At 41.3% G+C, this 26915-nt stretch overlaps 1 protein-coding gene across 2 annotated transcripts in view; it reads right to left on the bottom strand.

Moving 5' to 3' along the window:
- The window catches only part of LOC124034000 (far upstream element-binding protein 3-like), a 76864-nt gene extending 50562 nt beyond the window's left edge, over positions 1–26302 (bottom strand). The window contains exons 1-7 of one of the 2 annotated variants that reach the window (XR_006838493.1): positions 26134–26302; positions 19990–20101; positions 10820–10853; positions 9328–9377; positions 9075–9146; positions 2700–2757; positions 2182–2344 (exon numbers count right to left, since the gene is read on the bottom strand). Coding sequence is in view for 1 of the 2 variants with exons in the window: in XM_046346599.1 (XP_046202555.1) it covers positions 2182–2344; positions 2700–2757; positions 9075–9146; positions 9328–9377; positions 10820–10853; positions 19990–20101; positions 26134–26226 (582 nt within the window). In the remaining variant the exon portion in view is untranslated. The remainder of the gene's footprint in view (positions 1–2181; positions 2345–2699; positions 2758–9074; positions 9147–9327; positions 9378–10819; positions 10854–19989; positions 20102–26133) is intronic. The other variant, XM_046346599.1, reaches the window with a different exon arrangement.
- Positions 26303–26915: the final 613 nt, after the last annotated feature.

The raw sequence follows: 26915 nt of genomic DNA on the forward strand, positions 1-26915 counted from the left end.
GGAATCATTGTTCTTCCTCTGTCAATCATGGTTACCTGCAAGGAAACACGTGCCGTCATCATTGCTTTGAACAAAAAGGGCTTCACAGGCAAGGATATTGCCTGGTGTCAAGAAGGGCAGCAAAGAAGCCACTTCTCTCCAGGAAAAACATCAGGGACAGACTGATATTCTGCAAAAAGTACAGTGATTGGACTGCTGAGGACTGGGGTAAAGTCATTTTCTCTGATGAATCCCCTTTCCGATTGTTTGGGGCATCTGGAAAAAAGCTTGTCCGGAGAAGACAAGGTGAGCGCAGCGCTACCATCAGTCCTGTGTCATGCCAACAGTAAAGCATCCTGAGACCATTCATGTGTGGGGTTGCTTCTCAGCCAAGGGAGTGGGCTCACTAGCAATTTTGCCTAAGAACACAGCCATAAATAAAGAATGGTACCAACACATCCTTCGAGAGCAACTTCTCCCAACCATCCAGGAACAGTTTGGTGACGAACAATGCCTTTTCCAGCATGATGGAGCACCTTGCCATAAGGCAAAAGTGATAACTAAGTGGCTCTGGGAACAAAACATTGATATTTTGGGTCCATGGCAAAGCCAGGAAACTCCCCAGACCTTAATTGCATTGAGAACTTGTAGTCAATCCTCAAGAGGCGGGTGGACAAACAAAACCCCACAATTTCTGACAAACTCCAAGCATTGATTTTGCAAGAATGGATTGCCGTCAGTCAGGAATTAGCCCAGAAGTTAATTGACAGCATGCCAGGGCGGATTGCAGAGATCTTGAAAAAGAAGAATAGTGCAAATATTGACTCTTTGCATCAACTTTATGTAATTGTCAATAAAAGCCTTTGACACTTATGAAATGCTTGTAATTATACTTCAGTATTTCATAGTAACATCTGAAGAAGAAAACTTTGTGTAAATTAATATTTGTGTCATTCTCAAAACTTTTGGCCACGACTGTACATTACACATATTATATAACGTGTGACCATGTAGAAAGAACAGACATTTAACAGAGAGAACACAAAAAATATGAAGTACTTCTTTGTACTTTGATGCACTGTGCCTTTTTAGGGATTTTAAACTCCAACTCCTCTCCTAACAAATTAAAATATAGTGGCTGGTGGGGCTCTACTTCGAGAGAGTGGGTCCACAAAGAGACCGAAGGCATCACACCTAATTCAGGAGTGTCTGATTCCCTCCCAGCCACACCATCCCAATCCCATCTCCACTCTCACCAATAACAACCATTGAATATTAGCTATAAATGGCAAACAAGGAATAATAATGACTAGACAGCCTCTCCTAATCTACCCAGAACGTTTATTCATTTTAGTGCCTATCCAACCTAGAGTGTGTTTGTGTGGATGTGTGTGTATATCTGTTAGATTGGATAAAAAGTGGAAGGCATATTTCAACCCTGTATGGACTAATAAACGTTGTATCACAGCCGGCTGTGAATGAGTCCCATAGGGCGGCGCACAATTGGCCCAGCGTCGTCCGGGTTCGGCCGTCATTGTAAACAAGAATGTTCTTAACTGACTTACCTTGTTAAAAAAAAGGTTATATATTTAAAAAAAAATGTATTTAAAATAAAGTCTTATCTTATAGCTGCTCTATGGATGTGCGTGGGTGTGTTTGTGTATACGAACGGGAGTATGAGGGAAGAGTAAGGGATAGTGAATATGAATATGTCTAGGAGGGTGGGAGAACGGGTGTGTGGATGCATAGGCTATATGTTGTGTGGGAATGGTAAGTCGATGGATGGATGGGTGTCTGAGAGGAAGGGAGAGAGGAAGGGAGAACTTTAACCCCTGACCCACACCATAACAGAGCTGCCAGAACCATCATTTACTCAAGTGATTCCTTTGTTTTGGCAGTTACTGGCAGTAATTGATGTTCAAATCACAAATGAGCTTTACAGGTAGATACAGTTGAGAAAAGACTGCAGAGACTAGAAAATGAACATTTCCAAATGAAAATGTGTGCAAGTCTTTCTGATTGCGAAATAAGTTGTAGTTGGGTTAAAAAAAGCTTTGTAGGCCTAGTACCAGTAGTGACTGCAGTTATAATGGTAGTAATAAGGCTAGTTGTAGATCATAGAGGATTAGTATAGTAGTCTAGAGGAAGTACTATATCCCAAGAGAACTGATTTAAATAAAACAAATATCTTAGAAGGCATACCTGCAGTTGCTTGATGGTGTCCCCTCCCCTCCCGATGACTAGGCCCACTTTGCTGGCTGGGATGAGCATCTCGTGGACTGAGCTGTTGTCCTCAGCCTCGCTGTGGAACCCAGGGCTGTTTCGACAGCGGTCCACTATCTGCCCAAGCATTATTTTGGCCTGCCTGGTGGAGAGCAAACAGTTGCATATCAATGATATATAGATGTGATGTATTTTAGGTAATACCAATTACATACTGTACCATGATTGCCTAATATGACTGCCTACAGTGTCAACATTTTATGATTAGTCCACAATGTGGTTTTTAAAACTGTATTATGTATGGTCAATTACTGTAATATTATGTAGTAACAGTTAAATAAATGTGTAGTTTTGCAGTTAATACAGTGTGTGAGCATCTATAGACCATCAATAATGGGATATATTGTTCTTTTCAAAATGACAAAGGATTGTTGATGATACTGCTACTGAGTTTATAGAATTTCTGTCACGTTCAACGTCTCAATATAGAAACTCACTCAATGCTCTCTGGGGTTCCATTGAGGGAGCAGGCTCTGTCCATCCTACCGCCACTCTCTACAATGAGAAAGAACCACTGGCATACAGTTAAAGGAGTCAAGTTTTTGAGATAGAACCCTTTCAGTACAGAACATAAACGGTCATGATAATGCATTTTGCATCATCACCTCATTGCTGACAGCCTTGATTAGCTTGTGTGCTACTGTATGTTAATAATGAGATATACAATTAAAAGCAATCTGATATTGGTTATTATCTAACATAAGGACAGGAAGTGTTGGGAAGTGTGTGTAGTCACAGACATTAAGGGACATACTGTACGATGGGGCCGACAAACATCGCAGCTCTGCTTCTTGCTCCTAAGCAACTTTGCAGTATTTTGTTTTGTTGGTGTGTTAATTCTTACATTAGTAGAAGATATCCCTCATTGAAGATATCCCTCTAGTGGTGTGGGGGCTGTGCTTTGGCAAAGTGGGTGGGGTTATATCCTTCCCGTTTGGCCCTGTCCGGGGGTGTCCTCGGATGGGGCCACAGTGTCTCCTAACCCCTCCTGTCTCAGCCTCCAGTATTTATGCTGCAGTAGTGTGTCGGGGGGCTAGGGTCAGTTTGTTATATCTGGAGTACTTCCCCTGTCCTATTCGGTGTCCTGTGTGAATCTAAGTGTGCGTTCTCTAATTCTCTCCTTCTTTCTTTCTCTCTCTCGGAGGACCTGAGCCCTAGGACCATGCCCCAGGACTACCTGACATGATGACTCCTTGCTGTCCCCAGTCCACCTGGCCATGCTGCTGCTCCAGTTTCAACTGACCTGAGCCCTAGGACCATGCCCCAGGACTACCTGACATGATGACTCCTTGCTGTCCCCAGTCCACCTGGCCATGCTGCTGCTCCAGTTTCAACTGCTCTGCCTTACTATTATTCGACCATGCTGGTCATTTATGAACATTTGAACATCTTGGCCATGTTCTGTTATAATCTCCACCCAGCACAGCCAGAAGAGGACTGGCCACCCCACATATGCTCTCTCTAATTCTCTCTTTCTTTCTCTCTCTCGGAGGACCTGAGCCCTAGGACCGTGCCCCAGGACTACCTGACATGATGACTCCTTGCTGTCCCCAGTCCACCTGACTGTGCTGCTGCTCCAGTTTCAACTGTTCTGCCTTATTATTATTCGACCATGCTGGTCATTTATGAACATTTGAACATCTTGGCCATGTTCAGTTATAATCTCCACCCGGCACAGCCAGAAGAGGACTGGCCACCCCACATAGCCTGGTTCCTCTCTAGGTTTCTTCCTAGGTTTTGGCCTTTCTAGGGAGTTTTTCCTAGCCACCGTGCTTCTACACCTGCATTGCTTGCTGTTTGGGGTTTTAGGCTGGGTTTCTGTACAGCACTTTGAGATATCAGCTGATGTACGAAGGGCTATATAAATAAAATTTGATTTGATTTAGCCCAGAATGTTTTTTTTTGCGTTATTACATACAGCCAGAAATAACTTTGGGATATCAGAGCGGCGGTAACTAACCAGCATTGCGACCAGGAATACGTCTTTGCCGAATTGGATTCTTTGTTCTTACCCCCCAGGGCAATTGAACTTACCCCAGAGGCTGCTCCAAGATGTGACCGGAGGAGAAGACGTATTCAAATCAAATCAAATGTTATTTGTCACATACACATGGTTAGCAGATGTTAATGCGAGCGTAGCGAAATGCTTGTGCTTCTAGTTCCGACAATGCAGTAATAACCAACAAGTAATCTAACTAACAATTCCAAAACTACTGTCTTATACACACAAGTGTAAGGGGATAAAGAATATGTACATAAAGATATATGAGTGAGTGATGGTACAGAGCGGCATAGGCAAGATACAGTAGATGGTATCGAGTACAGTATATACATATGAGATGAATATGTAAACAAAGTGGCATAGTTAGTGGCTAGTGATACATGTATTACATAAAGATGCAGTAGATGATATAGAGTACAATATATACGTATACATATGAGATGAATAATGTAGGGTATGTAAACATTATATTAGGTAGCATTGAATAAAGTGGCTAGTGATATATTTTACATAATTTCCCATCAATTCCCATTATTAAAGTGGCTGGAGTTGAGTCAGTGTGTTGGCAGCAGCCACTCAATGTTAGTGGTGGCTGTTTAACAGTCTGATGGCCTTGAAGCTGTTTTTCAGTCTCTCGGTTCCAGCTTTGATGCACCTGTACTGACCTCGCCTTCTGGATGATAGCGGGGTGAACAGGCAGTGGCTCGGGTGGTTGTTGTCCTTGATGATCTTTATGGCCTTCCTGTAACATCGGGTGGTGTAGGTGTCCTTTAGGGCAGGTAGTTTGCCTCCGGTGATGCGTTGTGCAGACCTCACTACCCTCTGGAGAGCCTTACGGTTGTGGGCGGAGCAGTTGCCGTACCAGGCGGTGATACAGCCCGCCAGGATGCTCTCGATTGTGCATCTGTAGAAGTTTGTGAGTGCTTTTGGTGACAAGCCGAATTTCTTCAGCCTACTGAGGTTGAAGAGGCGCTGCTGCGCCTTCTTCACGATGCTGTCTGTGTGGGTGGACCAATTCAGTTTGTCTGTGATGTGTATGCCGAGGAACTTAAAACTTGCTACCCTCTCCACTACTGTTCCTTCGATGTAGATAGGGGAGGTGTTCCCTCTGCTGTCCACAATCATCTCCTTAGTTTTGTTGACGTTGAGTGTGAGGTTATTTTCCTTCTAGTCCGACTCAGGAGGCGTGCACACCATCCACCGCTTCCGAGTATATTACTAGCTAATGTTCAGTCTATGGACAATAAAGTAGACAAGCTCAGGGTGAGGATCTCCCTCCAGAGAGACATCAGGGACTGTAACATACACTGTATGACAGAATCATGGCTCTCTCCCGAAATACTGTCTCCATCCATAAAGCCAGCTGGGTTCTCAGTACCTCCCGCAGACAAGAATAAAGAACTCTCCTGGAAGAAGAAAGGCGGTAGTGTATGTTTCATGATAACACACAGAAACTCAAGTCCTTTTGTTCACCCAACCTAGTATATCTCACAATCAAATGCCGACGAATTACCTCCCAAGAAAATTATCTTCGGTTATAGTCACAGCCGTGTATATTCCGCATCAAGCGGATACAACGGCGGCCCTCAAGGAGCTACACTGGACTGTGTGCAAGCTGGAAACCACATATCCACATATTGACTATAGCTCAGCCTTCAACACCATAGTACTCTCAGAGCTCATCATTAAGCTTGGAGCCCTGGGACTGAACCCCGCCCTGTGCATCCTGATTGGATGCCCCCAGGTGGTGAAGGTAGAAAACAACACTGCCACTTCGCTGACCTCAGTTTACAGGGAGGAAGTGAAGACCCTGGCGGAGTGGTGCCAGGAAATTAACCTCTCCCTCAACATCAACAAAACGAATCACACAGCCAAGACAACGCAGGAGTGGCTTCAGGACAAGTCTCTGAATGTCCTCGAGTGGCACAGCCAGAGCCCGGACTTGAACCCGATCTAACATCTCTGTAGAGACCTGAAAATAGCTGTGCAGCAACGCTCCCCATCCAACCTGAGATAGCTTGAGAGGATCTGCAGAGAATGGGAGAAACTCCCCAAATACAGGTGCCAAGCTTTTAGTGTCATACCCAAGAAGACTCAAGGCTGTATTCGCTGCCAAAGGTGCTTCAACAAAGTACTGAGTAAAGGGTCAGAATACTTATGTAAACATCATATCTGTTTTTTTTATTATTCTAAATTAGTAAACATTTCTAAAAACCTATTTTTGCTTTGTCATTATTGTGTATTGTGTGAAGAGGGAAAAAAATGTGGAAAAAGTCAAGGGGTCTGAATAGTTTCCGAAGGCACTGTACTCGTGATGCACCGATATTAAATTTTTGGCTAATACCAATAACCAATATTTAAAATTGTAGCTGCCTTTTAAGCATTCCAGTACAGTTAAATAGTTAACACACACACAAACACACATGGACGCAGCGGTCTAAGGCACTGCATCTCAGTGCAAGAGGCGTCACTACAGTCCCTGGTTCGAATCCAGGCTGTATCACATCCGACCATGATTGGGAGCCCCATTGTGCGGCGCACAATTGGCCCAGCATCGTCCGGCCGTCATTGTAAATAAGAATTTGTTCTTAAGAGTGAATATGCAGAGCGCCAAATTCAAATAAATTACTATAAATGTACTTTGATGAAATCTCACATTCAATATACCAAATTAAAGCTACACTTGCTGTGAATCCAGCCAATGTGTCAGATTTCAGAAATGCTTTACGGCGAAAGCAAACAATGTTATTATCTGAGGATAGCACCATAGTAAAAAAACAAAGAGAGAAAAGCATATTTCAACCCTGCAGGTGCGACCCAAAACGCAGAAATAAAGATATAATTCATGCCTTACCTTTGATGAGCTTCTTCTGTTGGAATTCCAATATGTCCCATGAACATCACAAATGTTCCTTTTGTTCGATTAATTCCATCGATATATATCCAAAATGTCCATTTATTTGGCGCGTTTGATCCAGAAAAACACTGGTTCCAACTTGCGCAACATGACTACAAAATATCTCAAAAGTTACCTGTAAGCATTGTCCAAACAATTCAATCTACTTTTGTAATACAACTTTAGCTATTTTTTTACGTAAATAATCAATAAAATTGAAGACGGGATAAACAGCGTTCAATACAGGATTTCGGGTCACGCGCCTCTATCTAACAGTACACTTCAAGTTACCCTCATTCTGGATGGCCGTACTTCTTCATTACACAAAGGGAAAAACTCAACCAATTTCTAAAGACTGTTGACATCCAGTGGAAGCGATGGGAACTGCAAGCCCCTGACTTAGAATTGAAAAGAGAGTGACCCCCAAAAAAATCCTGGATTGTTTGTCCTCTGGGTTTTGCCTGACAAATAAGTAATAATGTTATACTCACAGACATCATTCAAACAGTTTTAGAAACTTCAGAGTGTTTTCTATCCAAATCTACTAATAATATGCATATCCTGGCTTCTGAGCCAGAGTAGCAGGCCGTTTACTTTGGACACGCTTTTCATCCAGACGTGAAAATACTGCCCCCTATCCCAAAGAAGTTAACTGACTTGCCTAGTTAAATAAAGGTTACACACACACACAGACCAAAAAGTTATTTGTTGGCATTTACTTATGTCCCCATTACCAGTAAAACATAATCAAAACCTATTTCTGTCACTTACTTGCTGTGCTGTTTCGTTGTTCGTTTGTTCAGTCGTTTCATTCTCAACCAGGATTCCTATGAAACACTGTTTGGGTCTTTGCGTGTCAAAAAATATACTATTTAACACATCAAATAACACAATTTGACATGTCAAATAAGTTTGTTGATCAATCAGGACCTGAATATGACTGAACGTCACAATCCTTTTTTACGTAGTTATTACACATGGACTACACCATCACTCGTATTCCATATGTCACAACGATTCATCGATATGTATTCTATGACACTGGTAAAGTTGATCATTAAAAAAAAGCTAGCTAGTTCATTGATGCAAACAATGTAGTTCTTCCCCAAAAACATAGCAAAACGACAATCTGTTTCAGTAGCTATAGCTAGATAGCTAACTATATAGCTAGATGTCATCTAAATTAACCCTAATTTATAAGACAGTTCTTATTTGATTAATGGTGGTCAGACCATCTATGTGAAGCTAGTCACAATAGCGGTTAGCCTTCAAAATAAAAGTAGACTTTGCGGTTAGCCTTCAAAATAAAAGTATGGCATAATGCTACTATTTGTAATTATTTGCATCACTGTCAATTACATACTTTTATTCTGAAGGCGAACCGAAAATTCCACTATTGCTCTTTAACAGTGCTACTGTATATTTTTTGACACGCAAAGACCCAAACGGTGTTCCATAGTATCTATGTCGTGAAGCTAATAGCAGGCAACATCAGAAAAATAGCCCACTTGGTAGTGTGTACCGGTGTTCGACCAGTCGGCGAAAGCCAACATCACCCATGACAGAGAACGGTTGATTGGTTAAGGGCAATGAATTCCAACATATCATGAATCCCTACACTGTACATAGACACGGAATCACTGGCCACTTTAATAATGTTTACATATTGCTTTACTCATTTCATATGTATATACTGCATTCTATTCTACTGTATTTTAGTCAATGCCACTCCGACATTGCTCGTCCTAACACTTATATATTTCTTAATTCCATTATTTTACTTTAGATTCGTGTGTATTGTTGTGAATTGTTAAATACTACTGTACTGTTGGAGCTAGGAACACAAGCATTAACATCTGCTACATATGTGTATGTGACCAATAAAATTTGATTTGTATATTTAGAACTGTTTACCAGAGGCAATTTGAATTTTGCACCCGGACTCCAGCTGGATTCTCGTAATTTGTTCACCTCCTCTGCCTATGACTAAAATAAGCGGGAGAAGGAGGGGAGAAAAAAAAGTGGGATGGGAGTGGAGAAAATAGTTCAGGTAATGTGTCAGTTTGATAAAATAAATACATCCTTTAACGTAACTCAAAATCAAGCATCCAAGGACGAAAACATCCCAAACCACATAACGTACCTCCCTCCCATAACATGTACTTACTGAATCCAACCATTCTATCAGGCACCTTGAAGTCTTCTGTCAAAACAGCCCTAAATTACAAGAGGGTGGGGTGAAAAGAGACAAGATATATACTGAGTGTACAAAACATTAAGAACACCTGCTCTTTCATGACATAGACTGACCAGGTAAAAGCTATGATCCCTTATTGATGTCACTTGTTAAATCCACTTCAAATCAGTGCAGATGAAAGGGAGGAGACTGGTTCAATTAAGATTTTTAAGCCTTGAGATAATTGAGACGTGGATTGTGAATGTCTGCCATTTACAGGGTGAATGGGCAACAATATATTTAAGTGCCTTTGAATGGGGTATGGTAGTAGGTGCACCGGTTTTGACAAGTGCTGCAATGCTCCTGGGTTTTTCACACAGCAGTTTCCCAGGTGTATCAAGAATGGTTCACCAGCCAAAGGACATCCAGCCAACTTGACACAATTGTGGGAAGCATTGTAGTCAACATGGGTCAGCATCCTTGTGGAATGATTTTGACACCTTGTAGAGTCCATGCCCAGATGAATTGAGGCTGTTCTGAGGGCAGGGGGTGCGCAGCTCAATATTAGTAAGCTGTTCTTAATGTTTTGTATGTGTAAAAAAAATGACAATTTAATATTTTTGTGGACAGTAGCAGTAGACGGATACAGTGTAGAAAGGCCAGCAGATGAGTCAATAAATGATTATGTTGCACACCTACACTACAGGGCTATGGCTAACACTTATCTGCTGTTCCATCACTGTGATAGAACATATGAACTACAGATAATGTAAACGCTTGAGTAAATGAGGGATGCCAAGTATATTTTAGAAAGCAGGTGCTTCAACAGAGGTGAGGTTCCTGAGTGAATTAAACAATTAACATCCCATAAGATGCTATGCTCCCGTAAGCTGACAATGACCCCATCCACAGGGCACGAATGGAGCATGAATGGTCACTGAATGGTTTGATGAGCATGAAAACGATATACGCCATGGCCATCTCAGTCACCAGATCTCAACCCAATTGACCACTTATGGGAGATTCTGTAGCGTCACCTGGGACAGCGTTTTCCACCACCATCAACAAAACACAAAATCATGGAATTTCTTGGAGGAATGGTGTCGCATCCCTCCAATAGATTTCCACACTTGTAGAATTTATGTCAAAGGGCATTGAAACTGTTCTGGCTCAAGGTGGCTCAAAGCCCTATTAAGACACTTTATGTTGGTGTTTCCTTTATTTTGGCAGTTACCTACACACATAATACTTTAGACTTCGCTATATTTGCAAAGCAGAAGACGGTGAAGCTGTCCACAAATCATTATCTGGTTTAAGTACTTCAGCGCTATCCCGCTGGGGATCCAGTGTTGTGTATTTGGGTTGGATAGTGAGCTAAAATGAAGTGGAGGAGAGGGAGTAATCCCATAGATTGCTCAATCAATATGTATTTACTGTCTGTCAATACAGCGGTGGAATACAGCGGTGCTGGCTACAGGCTTACCTTTGATGTACCATGGCTCCCAGCTGGTTACCTACTATGAGGGGAGGCGGCAAGAGCCAGCCGGAAAGGAGACCAGGGCCAGAGGGAGATGCAGAGGAGAGAGAAAAATATATTAGTGAAGGTAACTTTGTTTTTTCTTCAAAAATATTTTAATACGAAATATATTAAGAAAAAATGATTGGCTGCACCCATGCCAAAGAGCCTGAAATGCGCTGTAATGGATGCCCTTTTACAGGTTCCAATTCTACTATTTTGTATGTTTTTTTGGAGCTGATAATAAAAAAGGTGCAATATCCAGAAATTGCTCCGCCATTTACTGGTTGCAAAAATTCTAATAGTTTGCCTAATTTCTGTTTGTGACAAAACAATCAGTCATTCCTTAGGGAATCAATGTACCGTCTATACTGCTGTGAAATATATTTTCCATAACTAAAAACACTATTTTCAGCTGTTCAAACCTGGTGTACAAAACCAAAAGTAAAAGACAAAAACTAAACTTAAGAATGGAAAGCATAGAAATAGCACACATAGAACAGATCAACTGCTTCTTTGATTTACTTTCAACGAAGACATTAAATCTAAATACAAAACTATGTGGACACCCCTTCGAATTAGTGGATTCCGCTATTTCAGCCACACCAGTTGCTGACAGGTGTATACAATCCAACACACAGCCATGCAATCTCTATAGACAAACATTGGCAGTAGAATGGCCTTACTGAAGAGCTCAGTGACGTTCAACGTGGCACCTTCATAGGATGCCACCTTTCCAACAAGTAATTTCATCAAATGTCTGCCCTGCTCGAGCTGCCCCTGTAAACTGTAAGAGCTGTTATTGTACAGTGGAAAGGTCTAGGAGCAACAACGTCTCATCCGCAAAGTGGTAGACCACACAAGCTCACAGAACGGGCCCAATGAGTGCTGGAGCATGTAAAAATAGTCTATCCTCGGTTGCAACACTCACTACAGAGTTCCAAACTGACTCTGGAAGCAACATCAGCACAATAACTGTTCATTGGGGAGGCAGGGTAGCCTAGTGGTTAGAGCATCAAACCCCCAAGCTGACAAGGTACAAATCTGTCGTTCTGCCCCTGAACAGGCAGTTAACCCACTGTTCCTAGGCAGTCATTGAAAATAAGAATTTGTTCTTAACTGGCTTGCCCAGTTAAATAAAGGTCAAATAAATAAATAAAATAGAATAAGGAGTGTCATTAAATGGGTTTCCATTGCCGAGCAGCCACACATTAGCCTAAAGTCACCAAGCGCAATGCCAAGCTGGAGTGGTGTACAGCTCACCATCATTGGACTCTGGACCAGTGGAAACATGTTTTCTGGAGTGATGAATCATGCATCACCATCTGGCAGTTCAACAGACAAACCTGAGTTTGGTGGATGCCAGGCGAATGCTACCTGCCCCAATGTATAGTGCCATGTGTACAGTTTGGTGGTTAAGGAATAATGATCTGGGGCTGTTTTTCATGGTTCGGACTAGGCCCCTTAGTTCCAGTGAAGGGAAATCTTAATGTTACAGCATACAATGACATTCTAGACGATTATGTGATTCCAACTTTGTGGCAACAGTTTGGGGAAGGCCCTTTTCCATTTCAGAATGACAATGCCCCAGTGCACAAAGCGAGGTCCATACAGAAATGGTTTGTCGTGATCAATGTGGAAGAACCTGACCAGCCTGCACAGAGCCCAGACCTCAACCCCATTGAACAACTTTGGGATGCATTGGAAAGCCGACTGCAAGCCAGGCCTAATCGCTCAACATTAGCCACCGACTTCACTAATGCTCATGGCTGAATGAAAGCAAGTCCCCTCAGCAACGTTCCAACCCATATGAGTGGAGTCTGTTATAGCAGCAAAGGGGGGACCAACTCTATATCAATGTCCATGATTTTGGAATGAGATGTTTGACGAGCAGGTGTCGACATACAGATCATCTTTCACTCACATTTCTATGCGAATTTGGACGGGCCACTCAAAAAGTTGAATATTGTAGCTTTTTTTTGTACATAATGATTCCTATGACCGAAAAAAGCTTCTGGACATCAGAACAACGATCAAATCCCTAACCTCGATTTAGATGGTTTCTACTTCAATGAGTCGGCGGTGCAAGACATACTGCTCACCAAAACTACATTGGCAAATAAATAATCTGCCTCTACCCTATGTTCTATTGGCAAACTGAAGAACTGTAATATCCTATGTTTCGGGGAGACATCTAGCTGGTTTTTCTATGCATCGTCAAGACCGTATTGCAGCATCGGGTAAGGTTAGGGGGGGTGTGTCTTTGTTAAAACTTCTTAGGGCTAGGCCCCTTTTTTCTCCACTTCCTGTCTGAATGACGTGCCCAAAGTAAACTGCCTGTAGCTCAGGCCCTGAAGCCAGGATATGCATATAATTGGAACCATTGGAAAGAAAACACTTTGAAGTTTGTAGAAATGTTTTGAGAGACCATCCTCTTAGAATTGCAAGAGAAAGGTATTGAAAATTAGCTCCCTGGATGCAAGTCCTATGGCTTACACAGGGTGTCAGCAGACAATGATCAAGGTTTCAGGCCTGTAACTTTAAAAACAAATAAGAAATATCATGTTTGCGCGCGCCATGAAGACATTACGCACCTGCTAAAAACGGTTTCCTATTGAACATACTTCTTTCCGAAATGAATATTATAGTTCGATTACATTTTAGGGTATCTGAGGAGTAAATAGAAACTTATTTTGACTTGTTGAAACAACAGGGTAGATTTTCTGATTAATTTCTCTGCCTGTTGAACGAGTGGATACTTCAAATCGATGACGCCAACTAAACTGCCTTTTTGGGAAATAAAGAAGAATTTTATATGACAAAATGACACTACATGTTTTAGCTGGGACCCTTTGGATGACAAATCAGAGGAGGATTTCAAAAAGTCAGTCAATATTTATTTAAATTGTTATTTGTGAATGTATGAAACCTGTGCCGGTGGAAAAATATTTTGATGTGGGGTGCCGTCCTCAAACAATCGCTTGGCATGTTTTTGCTGTAATAGCTATCAGACAGTTCAGTTAGATTAACATGAATTTAAGCTTTCAGCTGATATAAGACACTTATATGTACATAAATGTTTAAAATCCATAATATTTATGATCATTTATCTGAATTGCACGCCCTCCAGTTTCACCGGAAGTTGTCTAACTAGCGGGACTCCTATCCCTAAGCAATTTTTTTTAAGAACAGCTGGTACGCAATCTCTAATATTAAGGAAGTCTCAAAGTCAAAGTTAGAATACCCCATGATAAGATACTATTTACCAAGAAAATGTATCTATATTTTTCCTACCACCACAAACTGATGTTGGCAACCAGACCACACTCAACAAGCTGTATCGGGCAATTAGTAAACAAGAAAATGCTCATCCAGTGGCTAATGATTTTAATGGAGGGAAACTAAAAATCCATTTTACCTCATTTCTACCAGCATGTCACCTGTGCAACTAGAGAAGACAAAAAAACTCTAGATCACCTTTACTCCACACTCAGAAACACATACAAGCTCTCCCTCGCCCTCCATTTAGCAAATCTGACCATAACTCTATTTTAAGCTAAGCTTCAAGGTCTGTTTCGCTAGCAGAGACTGGAATATGTTCTGGGATTCATCAAATGGCTTTGAGGAGTTTACCACCACATAAATCACCGGCTTCATTAACCCTCAAGTCTATTTCTGTCTGTTTAAGCTAGAGATATCCTTTCGCATCTGCGATGTATGGTGGCTGAACTCCAGTGGTGTGTGTCAGACCATGATGTCCCGAAAATCGGTCTTATCACGAAAACGTCTGTAGCGTCCGAACAGTTTGGCCCACAACCCATTATGGCCTCTCTATCGAAAGAGGTGAGTCTCTCACGAACAGGTACATGTCAACTCCATATTAATGTATTTTTTATATAACCTTTTTCGGGACGCTGTCTTTCAAAGATAATTTGTAAAAATCCAAATAACTTCACAGATCTTCATTGTAAAGGGTTTAAACACTGTTTCCCATGCTTGTTCAATGAACCATAAACAATTAATGAACATGCACCTGTGGAATGGTCATTAACCTGTTGAAAATAGGGGGCACTATTTTCATTTTTGGAAAAATAACGTTCCCAAAGTAAACTGGCTATTTTGTCAGGACAAGATGCTAGAATATGCATATAATTGACAGCTTAGGGTAGAAAACACTAAAGTTTCCAAAACTGTAAAAATATTGTCTGTGAATATAACAGAACTGATATTGCAGGCGAAAGCCTGAGAAAAATCCAATCAGGAAGTGACTCTTATTTTGAAAGCTCTGCGTCCCTATTGAGCAGTGAATGGGCTATCAACCAGATTCCTTTATCTACGTATTCTCCAAGGTGTCTACAGCATTTTGACGTAGTTTCATGCCTTGATGTTGAAGAATGAGCGTAAAGCAACTACATTGCTTAAGTGTCCGGCTGAGGGCTCTCAGAGTAATTCTTGCGTAATAGACAGAGGTAGCTATTTTTCCTCCCGGTCTTACTGAAAATACAGCTGTCCCGGTTGATATATTATCGAATAGATATTTGAGGATTGATTATAAACAACATTTGCCATGTTTCTGTCGATATTATGGAGCTAATTTGGAATATTTTTCAGCGTTGTCGTGACCGCAATTTCCGGTCGAATTCTCAACCAAACGTGAAGAACTAACATAGTTATTTCAGCTACAAAAATAATATTTTTGGAAAAAAGGAACATTTGCTATCTAACTGGGAGATTTGTGAGTGAAAACATCAGAAGCTCATCAAACGTAAACTATTTCATTTGATTGCTTTTCGTGACCAGGTTGCTATCGATAAACTTACACAAATGCTTGTCTTGCTTTGACTGTAAAGCATAATGTCAAAATTTGAGATGACAGGGTGATTAACAAAAGGCTAAGCTGTGTTTCACTATATTTCATGAATATGAATATTTTCTAGAAAATATTTTTTGTCCGTTTGCTAATTACTGTGGTTGATGACAACGTTCCCGGATCCGGGATGGGTAGATCCAATTAAGACAAACAGCTTACAGACGGTAGGCAATTAAGGTCAAAGTTATGAAAACCTAGGACACTAAAGAGGCCTTTCTACTGACTCTGAAAAACACCAAAAGAAAGATGCCCAGGGTCCCTGCTCATCTGCGTGAATGTGCCTTAGGCATGCTGCAAGGAGGCATGAGGACTGCAGATGTGGCAAGGGCAATAAATTGCAATGTCCGTACTGTGAGACGCCTAAGACAGCGCTACAGGAAGACAGGACGGACAGCTGTGGCAGACCACGTGTAACAACACCTGCACAGGATCGGTACACCCGAACACCACACCTGCGGGACAGATACAGGATGGCAACAACAATTGGCCGAGATACACTAGGAATGCACAATCCCTTCATCAGTGCTCACACTGTCCGCAATAGGCTGGACTGAGGGCTTGTAGGCCTGTTTTAAAGCAGGTCCTCACCAGACATCACCGGCGACAAAGCCACCCTCGTTGGACCAGACAGGACTGGCAAAAAGTGCTCTTCACTGACGAGTCGTGGTTTTTTCTCACCAGGGGTGATGGTCGAGGGAATGAGCGGTACACTGAGGCCTGTACTCTGGAGCGGGACCGATTTAAAGGTGGAGGGTCTGTCATGGTCTGGGGCGGTGTGTCACATCATCATCGGACTGAGCTTGTTGTCATTGCAGGCAATCTCAACGCTGTGTGTTACAGGGAAGACATCCTCCTCCCTCATGTGGTACCCTTCCAGCAGGCTCATCTTGACATGACCCTCCAGCATAACAATGCCACCAGCCATACTGCTCGTTCTGTGCGGGATTTCCTGCAAGACAGAAATGTCAGTGTTCTGCCATGGCCAGTGAAGAGCCCGGATCTCAATCCCATTGAGCACGTTTGGTACCTGTTGGATCGGAGGGTGAGGGCTAAGGCCATTCCCCCCAGAAATGTCTGGGAACTTGCAAGTGCCTTGGTGGAAGAGTGGGGTAACATCTCACAGCAAGAAATGGCAAATCTGGTGCAGTCCATGAGGAGATGCACTGCAGTACTTCATGCAGCTGGTGGCCACACCAAATACTGACTGTTACGTTTGACCCCAGCCTTTGTTCAGGGACACATTACATTTATTTTAGTCACATGTCTTTCTCAGTTGTTGAATCTTGTTATGTTCATACAAATATTTACACATGTTAAGATTGATGAAAAATAAACACAGTTGACAGTGAGAGGACATTTCTTTTTTTCCCTGGAGTTTTACATCTCTCATATAAAGGACAAACTTCCTTTTTGGACCATCTTTTTGGACCATTGGTCATTCAAAGTGTTCCTATGGGCTAATAACATAGAAGTTTTATTTTTTATTTTTTTAGATATATATATCTATATATATATCTATATATATATACCTAAAGAAGTCTTAAAATTCCAAACTGAATATCTAAATGATCTGAGATTACAACACACCCCCCCCCCGCACACAGTGCATTGACGATATCTTTTAATTGGCTAAATATATTCTAAATGGTCAGAAAATGTGTTTTTGCATAGTGTGACACAATTAGAAGACTATCCCTAGCTGATGGGAACTTTTACAGTAGGTGCCTCACAAGAAAGGTGGCTTAGGCCTAAGAGATTTATGGAGGATTTCCATTGTAGCAAACCAGCAGTCATGGATTTCAAATTTTACATTTTTTTTCTCTCTCCGACAGACAATACACAGACAGTAATCCAGTCAGGTGTCATTGGCTACAGTCAGCTCCAGTAGGACCACATTTAAACAGTATTTAATCTTCCAACTCAGTATGGATCTTCCCACGATCAGCCTGGCAGGCCCCCAAAATGGACAAATAAAAACTAAGTGACTTAGAGGAGCAGCGGGATAGTGCCATCATAGCAAACAATGGCATTTGTCACTCAAATCTAATTTTCCTTAGCTTGGCTTTTTAAGACTGTACGCTTTTCCATCGCCGCAGGATAGGGGGTCCAGTGCAGGAGAACTGGCCAACTCTTATACCCTTTTCACACTGTCATGCTGGCTCTGATATTTTCTTTTCACATTGTCCTGGTTACAGCAACGACGGTGCATGCGTAACGAGGCCAGCGCAGTACAACTTGGCTCAGCTCAGTAGTGTCAAAATGCTGATTGTTTGGGATCTCAAATACAAATCTCTACCCCTTTCCTATGGTCCATTCAACAACGCCCATATGTTTTCAGACTCAATGTCATTTGTATTAAGATTAAATTGATGAAGATGTCTCTAAACTGTTGCCCCTTATCATCTTCGTACCTATCTTAGATTGGGTTGTGGATGAATGGATTTGTGATGAAGAGAATAAAAACTGTAATATTGAATAAATACCTTTGGATCCTGACAGATTACCAGGGTCCAAAGGTAGAAAATTGCTACCTTTCTACATTGTAATAATATTCAAATCTATGTTTTATGTACATAAAAGGGTTGCACATTTTGGGGAATATTCCGAGGTGGAATTGAACTTTAATTAAATTAGTTAACTCTCCACATGGGATGATTTCACTAAACAACAAAAGGAAATATTGAATGATCCCCAATGATCCATCGCATCTCCCAAAAACGTTTTCAACATACATCTGTAAAATGATAGTCTTGAAACTAAAGCTTTGGTTGTCTTCTTCTGGACCTCAATGTCCACCTCTTGAATATCAGACTCTGAGGCCTCATCTTCACTGTCCAATCTTGTTGAGGATGGTACGCTGTCAGGCTCGAAAAAGACTCAAATTTGCCCAGATTGCCACCAAACCCTTGTATTGGTCAGCCTGTTGCATGCTTTGGTGTGTGTGTTCCCAAACAAGGACCAGTTGCGCACTGATGCGGCTGATGTTGGTGGGATTTGGAGGATGATGGAGGCAAAAGGGGAAAGAACCTCAGATCCACAAAGTCCCTTCCACCAGCTGGCTGATGGATATGTTGGCACAACTGCCATATTGCATCTCCATCCCAAAGCCCTTGCTTGGAAGTGTACTTCGCCAGACTGCCAAGAAACTTGACCTCATCCATGCTAAGGTGGTGAGACATGGTAGTGATGGCACTATAGGCCTTGTTGATCTCTGCACCAGACAGGATGCTCTTGCCAGCATACTTGGGGCCCAACATGTACGCCGTGGCGTGTATAGGCTTCAGGCAGAAGTCTTCACGCTTTTTGATATATTTCAGAAGTGCAGTTTCCTCTGCTTGGAGCAACAGTGAAGTGGGCAGGGCAGTACGGATTTCTTCTCTTTCATCTGCAAGCAGAGTCTGAACATCAGACAGGATGGGATTGTCTCCCTCCATCTGTGCAATGGCTACTGCTATAGGTTTCAGGAGTAAAATACATAATCCAGGAGGATCCTCTTGATGGGGCTGTCCATATCGGCAGACTGTGATATGGCCATTTCATAGAGACTCCTTCCCCTCCAGGAGACTGTCAAACATGATGACAACACCACCCCAACAGGTGTTGCTGGGAAGCTTCAATGTGGTGCTCTTATTCTTCTCACTTTGCTTTGTGAGGTAGATTGCTGCTATAACTTAAAGACCCTTCAAATACCTAACCATTTCCTTGGCCCTCTTGTAGAGTGTATCCATCGTTTTCAGTGCCATGATTTCCTTGAGGAGCAGATTCAATGCATGAGCAGCACAGCTAATGGGTATGATGTGAGGGTAGGACTCCTTCACTTTAGACCAAGCAGCCTTCATGTTCGCAGCATTGTCTGTCACAAGTGCAGATACCTTCTGTGGTCCAAGGTCATTGATGACTGCATTTAGCTCATCTGCAATGTAGAGAACAGTGTGTCTGTTGTCCCTTGTGTCTGTGCTCTTGTAGAATACTGGTTGAGGGGTGGAGATGATGTAGTTAGTTATTCCTTGCCCACGAACATTCAACTACTCATCAGAGATGATTGCAATACAATCTGCTTTCTCTATGATTTTCTTGACCTTCACTTGAACTCTGATGAACTCTGCATCCAGCAAATGAGTAGATAAAGCATGTCTGATTGGTGACTCATCGTTCATGGACTCGTTTCAAGGTAAAAAAGTTAAGACATTGTGAAAACCTCAGGAAACTATCCCTTTAAATATCGCAGGCAAGAGAAGAATGAAATGGCTAATAGCTAATAGCTTACCTCCGTCTTCCACCGATCGCTTCTGGTCCACGTAGCCATACATGGAGGGGTCTACAATAGGTGGGGAACTGTTTAGGTGAGAAATCTGCTCATTCCTCATTTTTCCTGCCATCTGAAATTTGAGGAAAATAATGATTACTTCACAGATTTTCTATACAACAGTTCATCCATTATATTCATTGTTGTTACAATCTGAGAAACATTTCACCAAAAAATTGCTTATTACATTTATCAAAATTGCCAGTCCTATGACCACTAAAGCCCATTCATATGCTACCTTTAGTGACGATAGTATCTTCTGGCCGGGGAAGTTTTTTTTTAGAGTTCCGACGCTTGTTCTGAACATTAAAATGCATTGCTTGCAGTACGGTTTTGGAAACATAAGGAACATATTGTTCATATCAGCAGGAATTTTTTTTTTTTAAACAAATTACTACACACCTTTATAGGGTTAGGGTTCCCACACAGCCATATGTCCATGTTACAGTGCTTGTTTATGGAAAGCAGACAGAAGACCTCTGCACATCAACTTGGTACTGGTACCTTGTGTATATAGCCAAGTTGTCACTCATTTTGTATTTATTATTATGAGTTATTATTTCTCAATTCTCTCTCTCTCTGCATCGTTGGGAAGGGCCCGTAGGTATGCATTTCACTGTTAGTCTACATCTTTTGTTTACAAAGCATGTGACAAATAACATTTGATTTGATAGCAGGTTTTAAGCGACTGGCAGATGGGGTGAAAATGGAATGAGATTGATCCGTCAAAAGTTTCTATATCAGACACACAGCTGGATGGGCATATGTCCGTTTATGTGTCTAAGGGATGAGCCTATGGCAGGTATAAAGCTGAGTGTGCTGGCTAAACTAACCCACTCTCAGCCAGTAAGGAGCAGGCTGAGTTAATAGCATATTAGACAGGCCTCCCCCCTAGCCAGAACCCAATGGGCCAGGGGACCAAGGGTGGGACGGCACCAAGTCTAGCTATTCCTTCATCATTTACAGACCAGAGATAATAATTACAACAGGCCGAAAACAACTGGAGAATCAGAGTGGGCTTGTCTGAAATGCAGTGTGTCATGTAACAGCCCAGCCCAAAGGCTACACTGTCCATGTTACAGTGCTTGTTTATGGAAAACACAAGCGTGCATGCCCTAATTAGCCATCGGCGACTCAAGAAGACCTGTGTGTAAAGGGAAGACTGGCGCCACAAACGTCTTGTCGCTGAAAAATACTGTTGGCTGCAACTACGTTTAGGTGGAGTATTTGTCTGTTTTGACTGCCAGAGCCAATTCGCCTCTAAACAGAACATGTAAGGTCCTTGGACTATAAGGAGTAATGTTAAGCCATTTAGTTCATTATTGGGCTATATGACCACGTCAGGCAATTGCGTCAAAAGCACTTGTAACCATGAGTGCTAGAGCTATTATCTGCTGAACAACACAACAAGGTTGACTCATCGGCAACTGAAATGCCTAAACCAAATAGCCTAACCTTGAGAAATCAAATGACAACCAAGGAAAAAAAAAACATGTGCATTTCAGTTGCCGATGAGTCAACCTTGTTGTGTATAGAATCATTTTCTGTTGCTCTTATTCACCGTCACGTGCTTTAAAAGACATGCGGACATTGTGTAGAGTGTAAAGGATTTAATAAATGTATCATCTGAGCTTTGAGTAGCCAATGGAGCCATGCAGTTCAACCATTCCCCTTCCAAAAAACGTATTGTCGACACTTGAGATGATTTTGAATCTTTCAGAGGCCGAATTGTTATCACCTCTATCCATGAGTTTTGGGGCCAAAGAGCTAGTTAGTAAGCATTCTGTCAAACAATATGATAGAGGGTTCAATCAAACAAATCACATATATTTTGCATGAGAGGGAGCATTGTAATATCTACGTTTACCCAAACCTTTATGTAGCACAAATAGGCATATTATCTATGGTATCTAGTGAAAAAACATAATATAGTACTAAGGTGTTAGGTGACGCGAAAAACAATGGACGCTATGCGAGAATTCTACAAATATAACTGCAGTAATCAAATCAATTTTCACTAAATGTCAATAATGTTGTCGTCAAAATACATAAATCATTTGAAAACATTAATGTGGGAGTTGTCTAAAAATCCCAGTACTGTACGTCATGATATTTACGCAATATGAGCCCAAAATTAAATCAAGCGTCATGCTTAAAACGTTCAAATCTGTGGGACAGCCCTTTTTCTGAATCCTGTGAAATCGGTGTGTTCATATTTGCTCTTTGCGAATGGTATTCTTCACTATACCAGAGTAAGATTGATGTGACATTGTATTGCCAACAAGTGTTGGAAAGTCCTGAGTGTGTTCTATGGTCATCAAACATACTTTGGACTGAAATATAAGGTTAAATGTTCTCAGAGACACTGAAAAAACATAGCAGTTTACAAAGTAGAACTTCGTAGATACGTTTTGATTATGGGTTGTCAGGGAGTGGTCCAAATTCACCATTCGCCACCCCCATTTCCATGACCTGTGCTAGCTTGCTAGCTGTGTGGGAGAGCCTGATACCGTTGTAACGTGCCATTGCAGCTGTATTGTACCAAAAGCAATTTTTGTGACTGATGGTTTTATTCTTTCAAATAAAAACTACAATAACAGTGGCTACAGCCCTACAATCAATAAAAACATAGCTAAATATCAGTGAATTGAAAATGTGTCCTAACTATCTTTCTGTGCAGCTGGCTCGCAGAGAGCTCACCAACTGTCTCTTACTGGAAATGGTGGAGTTTATCCTCCCATCATCAATGTAACGCATCAACACCAAAAAATACATTACAATGTAACCCAACTCAGGTGTAGACCTACCTTAAACTGTGTTACAGTTTAGACTTAGTGAGAAGTGTGTGTCTGTGCTAGCCTAACAGAGACATACCCAACCTATGTGTGATGTGTGTTAGAGATGCATGATATATCAGTGAACATATCGGAATCGGACTATAAAAGCTCAAAATGCCAACATCGGTATCGGCTGATGTCTAGTTCAACGCCCGATTTGCAAAACCGATTATAAAATCTGACGTGCATACCTGTATAACGAAGGTACATGACGTAACGACGCCACGTACAATTTTGCTCTATACGTGCAACATAGCATCCCTAAACTAGTCCACAATGTCTGCTGTGTGGATCAAGCAGTCAACAAGTCAAGCAGTCATTTGAAAGAGTAAGACCATTTCAGAGACATCTCAAAGGCGAAATCCATTAAAGTCTTTGCATGTCAAAAAAGATACAGTAGCACTGTCGAAGCTGTACAACAAAAAAGTCAGCAAACACCAGCCACGAACGATGTGTTTGCAATACAGAGTTGGTAATAAAGCATAATTTGTTCGACCACAACTTCTGGGGTAGCTAGCTTTAGCTTGGTACCTAGCTAGCACCAATACAACCAGCCTGAAAACAATGACCAGAAGAAACTGCAGTCCTTTTCATTACTCTTAGCAATGATTTAGGAATCCTTGTGAGTAAGTATTAGCTAGGTTGTAACTTGTTGTTCACCTATTGAAATTGAACTTCAGTTCATGAAAATAAATAGCTACAACTAACTATAGCTACTAAAACAGATTGTATTTTTTTCTATGTTTTTAGGGAAGAACATTGTTTGCATCCATGAGCTAGCTAGCTTTTTTTATAGCCAGCACTGTAGGTGTGCGAGACAACTTTACCACCATCATAGCACACATATCGATTAATCGTTGTGACATGAAATACAAGTGAGTGTAATCAATGTGTAATAACGACTTTCAAAAATATGTATGAACGCATTAAATTATTATGTGACGTGCAGTCATATTCAGTTCCTGATTGGTCAACAAACTTATTTGACAAGTCAAAGTCAAGTCAACACAGCAAGTAAGTGAAATAAATGTTTTGATTATTTTTTACTGGTAAGTAAATGCCAACAAAATACCTTTTTGGTCTGTGTGGTGTTTGTGCAACCTTTATTTAACTAGGCAAGTCAGTTAAGAACAAATTCTTATTTACAATGACGGCCTACCCCAGCCTATGGGACTCCCAATCACGGCCGGACATGATACAGCCTGGATTCGAACAAGGGACTGTAGTGACACCTGTTGCACTGAGATGCAGTGCCTTAGACCGCTTCATCCATGTGTGTGTTAACTATTTAACTGTACTAGAATGCTTAAAAGGCCACTAAAATATTTAATATCGGTTATCGGTATCAGTTCTTTTGGCAAGGAAACTATCAGATATCGGTCAAAAATGTCATATCAGTTCATCACTAGTGTGTGTGGGGATGCTGAGAAGTGTGTGTCTGTGTTAGACTGTGTGTGTGTAGGTGGCACAGGCACAGGGTTGGGCGTATTATTTTGCACTGGGCCTAATCAGTTGGCCTACTGAATAGAACATTACTGTGATATATACAGCCTAACAGTTACTAATTGGTAAATAGTATCCCTGCTTTTTGTTCATGATTATGTAATCTCAATTATATGTCCTCCATTACCATCCCAGGTGCGTGCGCGGGCTGCACCTTACTCAGTATAAACTCCCAGTTCCGCAGAAAACAGCAATACTTAATTTCATTCCATACAAACGAATTAGAAAAATATGTATCTAATTTGCATAAAGCAGTATATAAAGTTGTATTCTAATTTCATAAATTGTTACCCACTCGTTTTTTCATCAACCATGAAGATTTGTTAATATGACCACCCTACTTCAAATTATTGGGCTTAAATGACTGAAATGACGTATTCCGTAATGCCTAATTAGTAGCCACCCCATCTGAAGTACATCTTTAGCATAATATAGCATTTTAATCTTTTTTGGGGGAGGGGGATCATCTCTGTGTTCTACAGCAATTCTGACTACCCGATCTTGTGTTTTTGGACAAAAGGTGTTGAATTTAACAATCCAGACAGGTTATTTGGTGCTTTATTGACAAGGGATCAACATTGGCCTGTCCTTTTACGATCTATTTTAAATAAGATCTCTCAGAATTGGTAAATCCTATCCTCATGATATAAAATGTTCTGTGTTCCTGGGAAGCTTCTCTATAACATGGAATACAAAGTATACAACATGGAATACAAAGGATAACACAAAAACCACGGTTTAATTTTGTCCTCTAAAACAGTGTTTTTAATGGGCCATTGGTGTCTTGAGTAAAAAAATATATGTGTTTAATCTCTGCTCCAGTCTGAACTATTTAGACCATATTGAAGTGTAGAAATTATAATTCATTTAATCTCTTAACAATTTTTCTTCAATCACAGTATTTTCAATATATAGCTATTTTTGGTTGATTTTGGTCTCAAACCAATGAGTTCATTAACATTCCTCAAGAATATCAACATAAGTCATTGCTGACAGTGGAAGAGGTGGAAATGTTGTTCCTTTGTCATATAATTGCTACATTTACTATAAATATAGCATCAAAAATAGTTTTACAGATTGAGTTCAATACTGAGACCTGGTTCAATTTGGGTCAGGAGTCTAACACCCTAATACTAGTGACAATCTACCCTTACCTGCTCTTTAATCGGGTAGTCACACCAGCACAGTGCATAATATGGTGCTTGCCAGTTACATAATGGAGCCTATTTGCACGGGGGGCAATTGAGTCAATGATGTTTACAACTGGGAAACAATATGGATAACGATCTGTTTAAAAACGTGTGGGTGTGTTTGGAATCTTTGCCTACTTGTCACGGATTGTTATGGGTTTGAGAGCACGGTCACACAGTTCAAGTTCAACCCCAGAACTTCAGTGACTGAACAACAAGTTGCATTTGGACACGTGTGTAAAACGTAGCTAGCTACTGTAGCGATCTTAACACGAATTAACTTGCAAGACTTCGTGGTAACAACACGGTAAACTACATAAAAACATCGTTTCCAGTCGTGACCTGTTGCAGCCAAAATGAACACACGCGAGTACTCATTACAAACTCGAAACTATTGTGGTTGTCAACTAGCTTAGAATGTTAGCTAGCTGGCTAGGTCGCTGGCTAGTGTTTTTCATGAACACATAGCACAAGCTGCAGAGATTGGCGAGTTAAAATAAAAGTTATTTATAGTCGTTTAAAAGGCCTAGCTCAACCTCAGTTGATTCCTTCGCGAATTCCTCTACTCCTATTACCTGTCGGGCCCGATGTAAAGCGTGGGCGAAGCCGTCAGCTTTCATTCCGGACTGAGCAACGGAAGCCTGTCCCTGCACCAACTCCGCCATCATCTCCACCCGGACTTCTCGGTTGTAAATAGTTACCACAGCCACAAAGTCAGAATTGGCTATTGTTTAAAAAGAAAAAAACACTTTTGTCTTAATTTAAGGTTAGGCACAGGGTTATCAATTTGGTTAATGTTAGGTTTATAATCACATTGTGGAAACAGGTGGGGATTAGCTATAATTTCGTACTTTGTAGCTGTGATAACCAGTGACGGCCAGACTGCTCAATTGTTGGACGCGTTCGAGTAAATCACTTTTGTCAGGGCTGCAGTACAAACACTTAAGACACACCCTCGTCCACTTACCCTAACCTTATACCCTTGGGAGAATCCCCGTCGCCGTCTTGGACGGTGGTTCAAATGATTAGCCAAGCAAGGGACATTTGCAACCTAAGCCCTAGTTCTTAGTCGGTTTTGCGAGTGAACAATTATGTTAACTCAGGGGCCAGAACCGCCCCATAATCCGCTAATAAAAATCCCTAATTTAAAAACAACATCACTGGAGAAGTCAACATACAAGTGTAAATAAAAACGAATGCAAATCAATTAGAAACTGTGATACTGATGCACATGACGGCACAAACGTCTCGTTAAAAAGTACATATGTTTTTGTTTGGTAATCTTTTGGAAATTGTAGAAAAACATTTTCCTTCTTCAAGAAGTTCCAGCTAGGCAGGCTAACGTTAGTTAGCTAAT

Source organism: Oncorhynchus gorbuscha, linkage group LG04 (assembly GCF_021184085.1).
Source record: "Oncorhynchus gorbuscha isolate QuinsamMale2020 ecotype Even-year linkage group LG04, OgorEven_v1.0, whole genome shotgun sequence".
Taxonomy (NCBI): domain Eukaryota; kingdom Metazoa; phylum Chordata; class Actinopteri; order Salmoniformes; family Salmonidae; genus Oncorhynchus; species Oncorhynchus gorbuscha.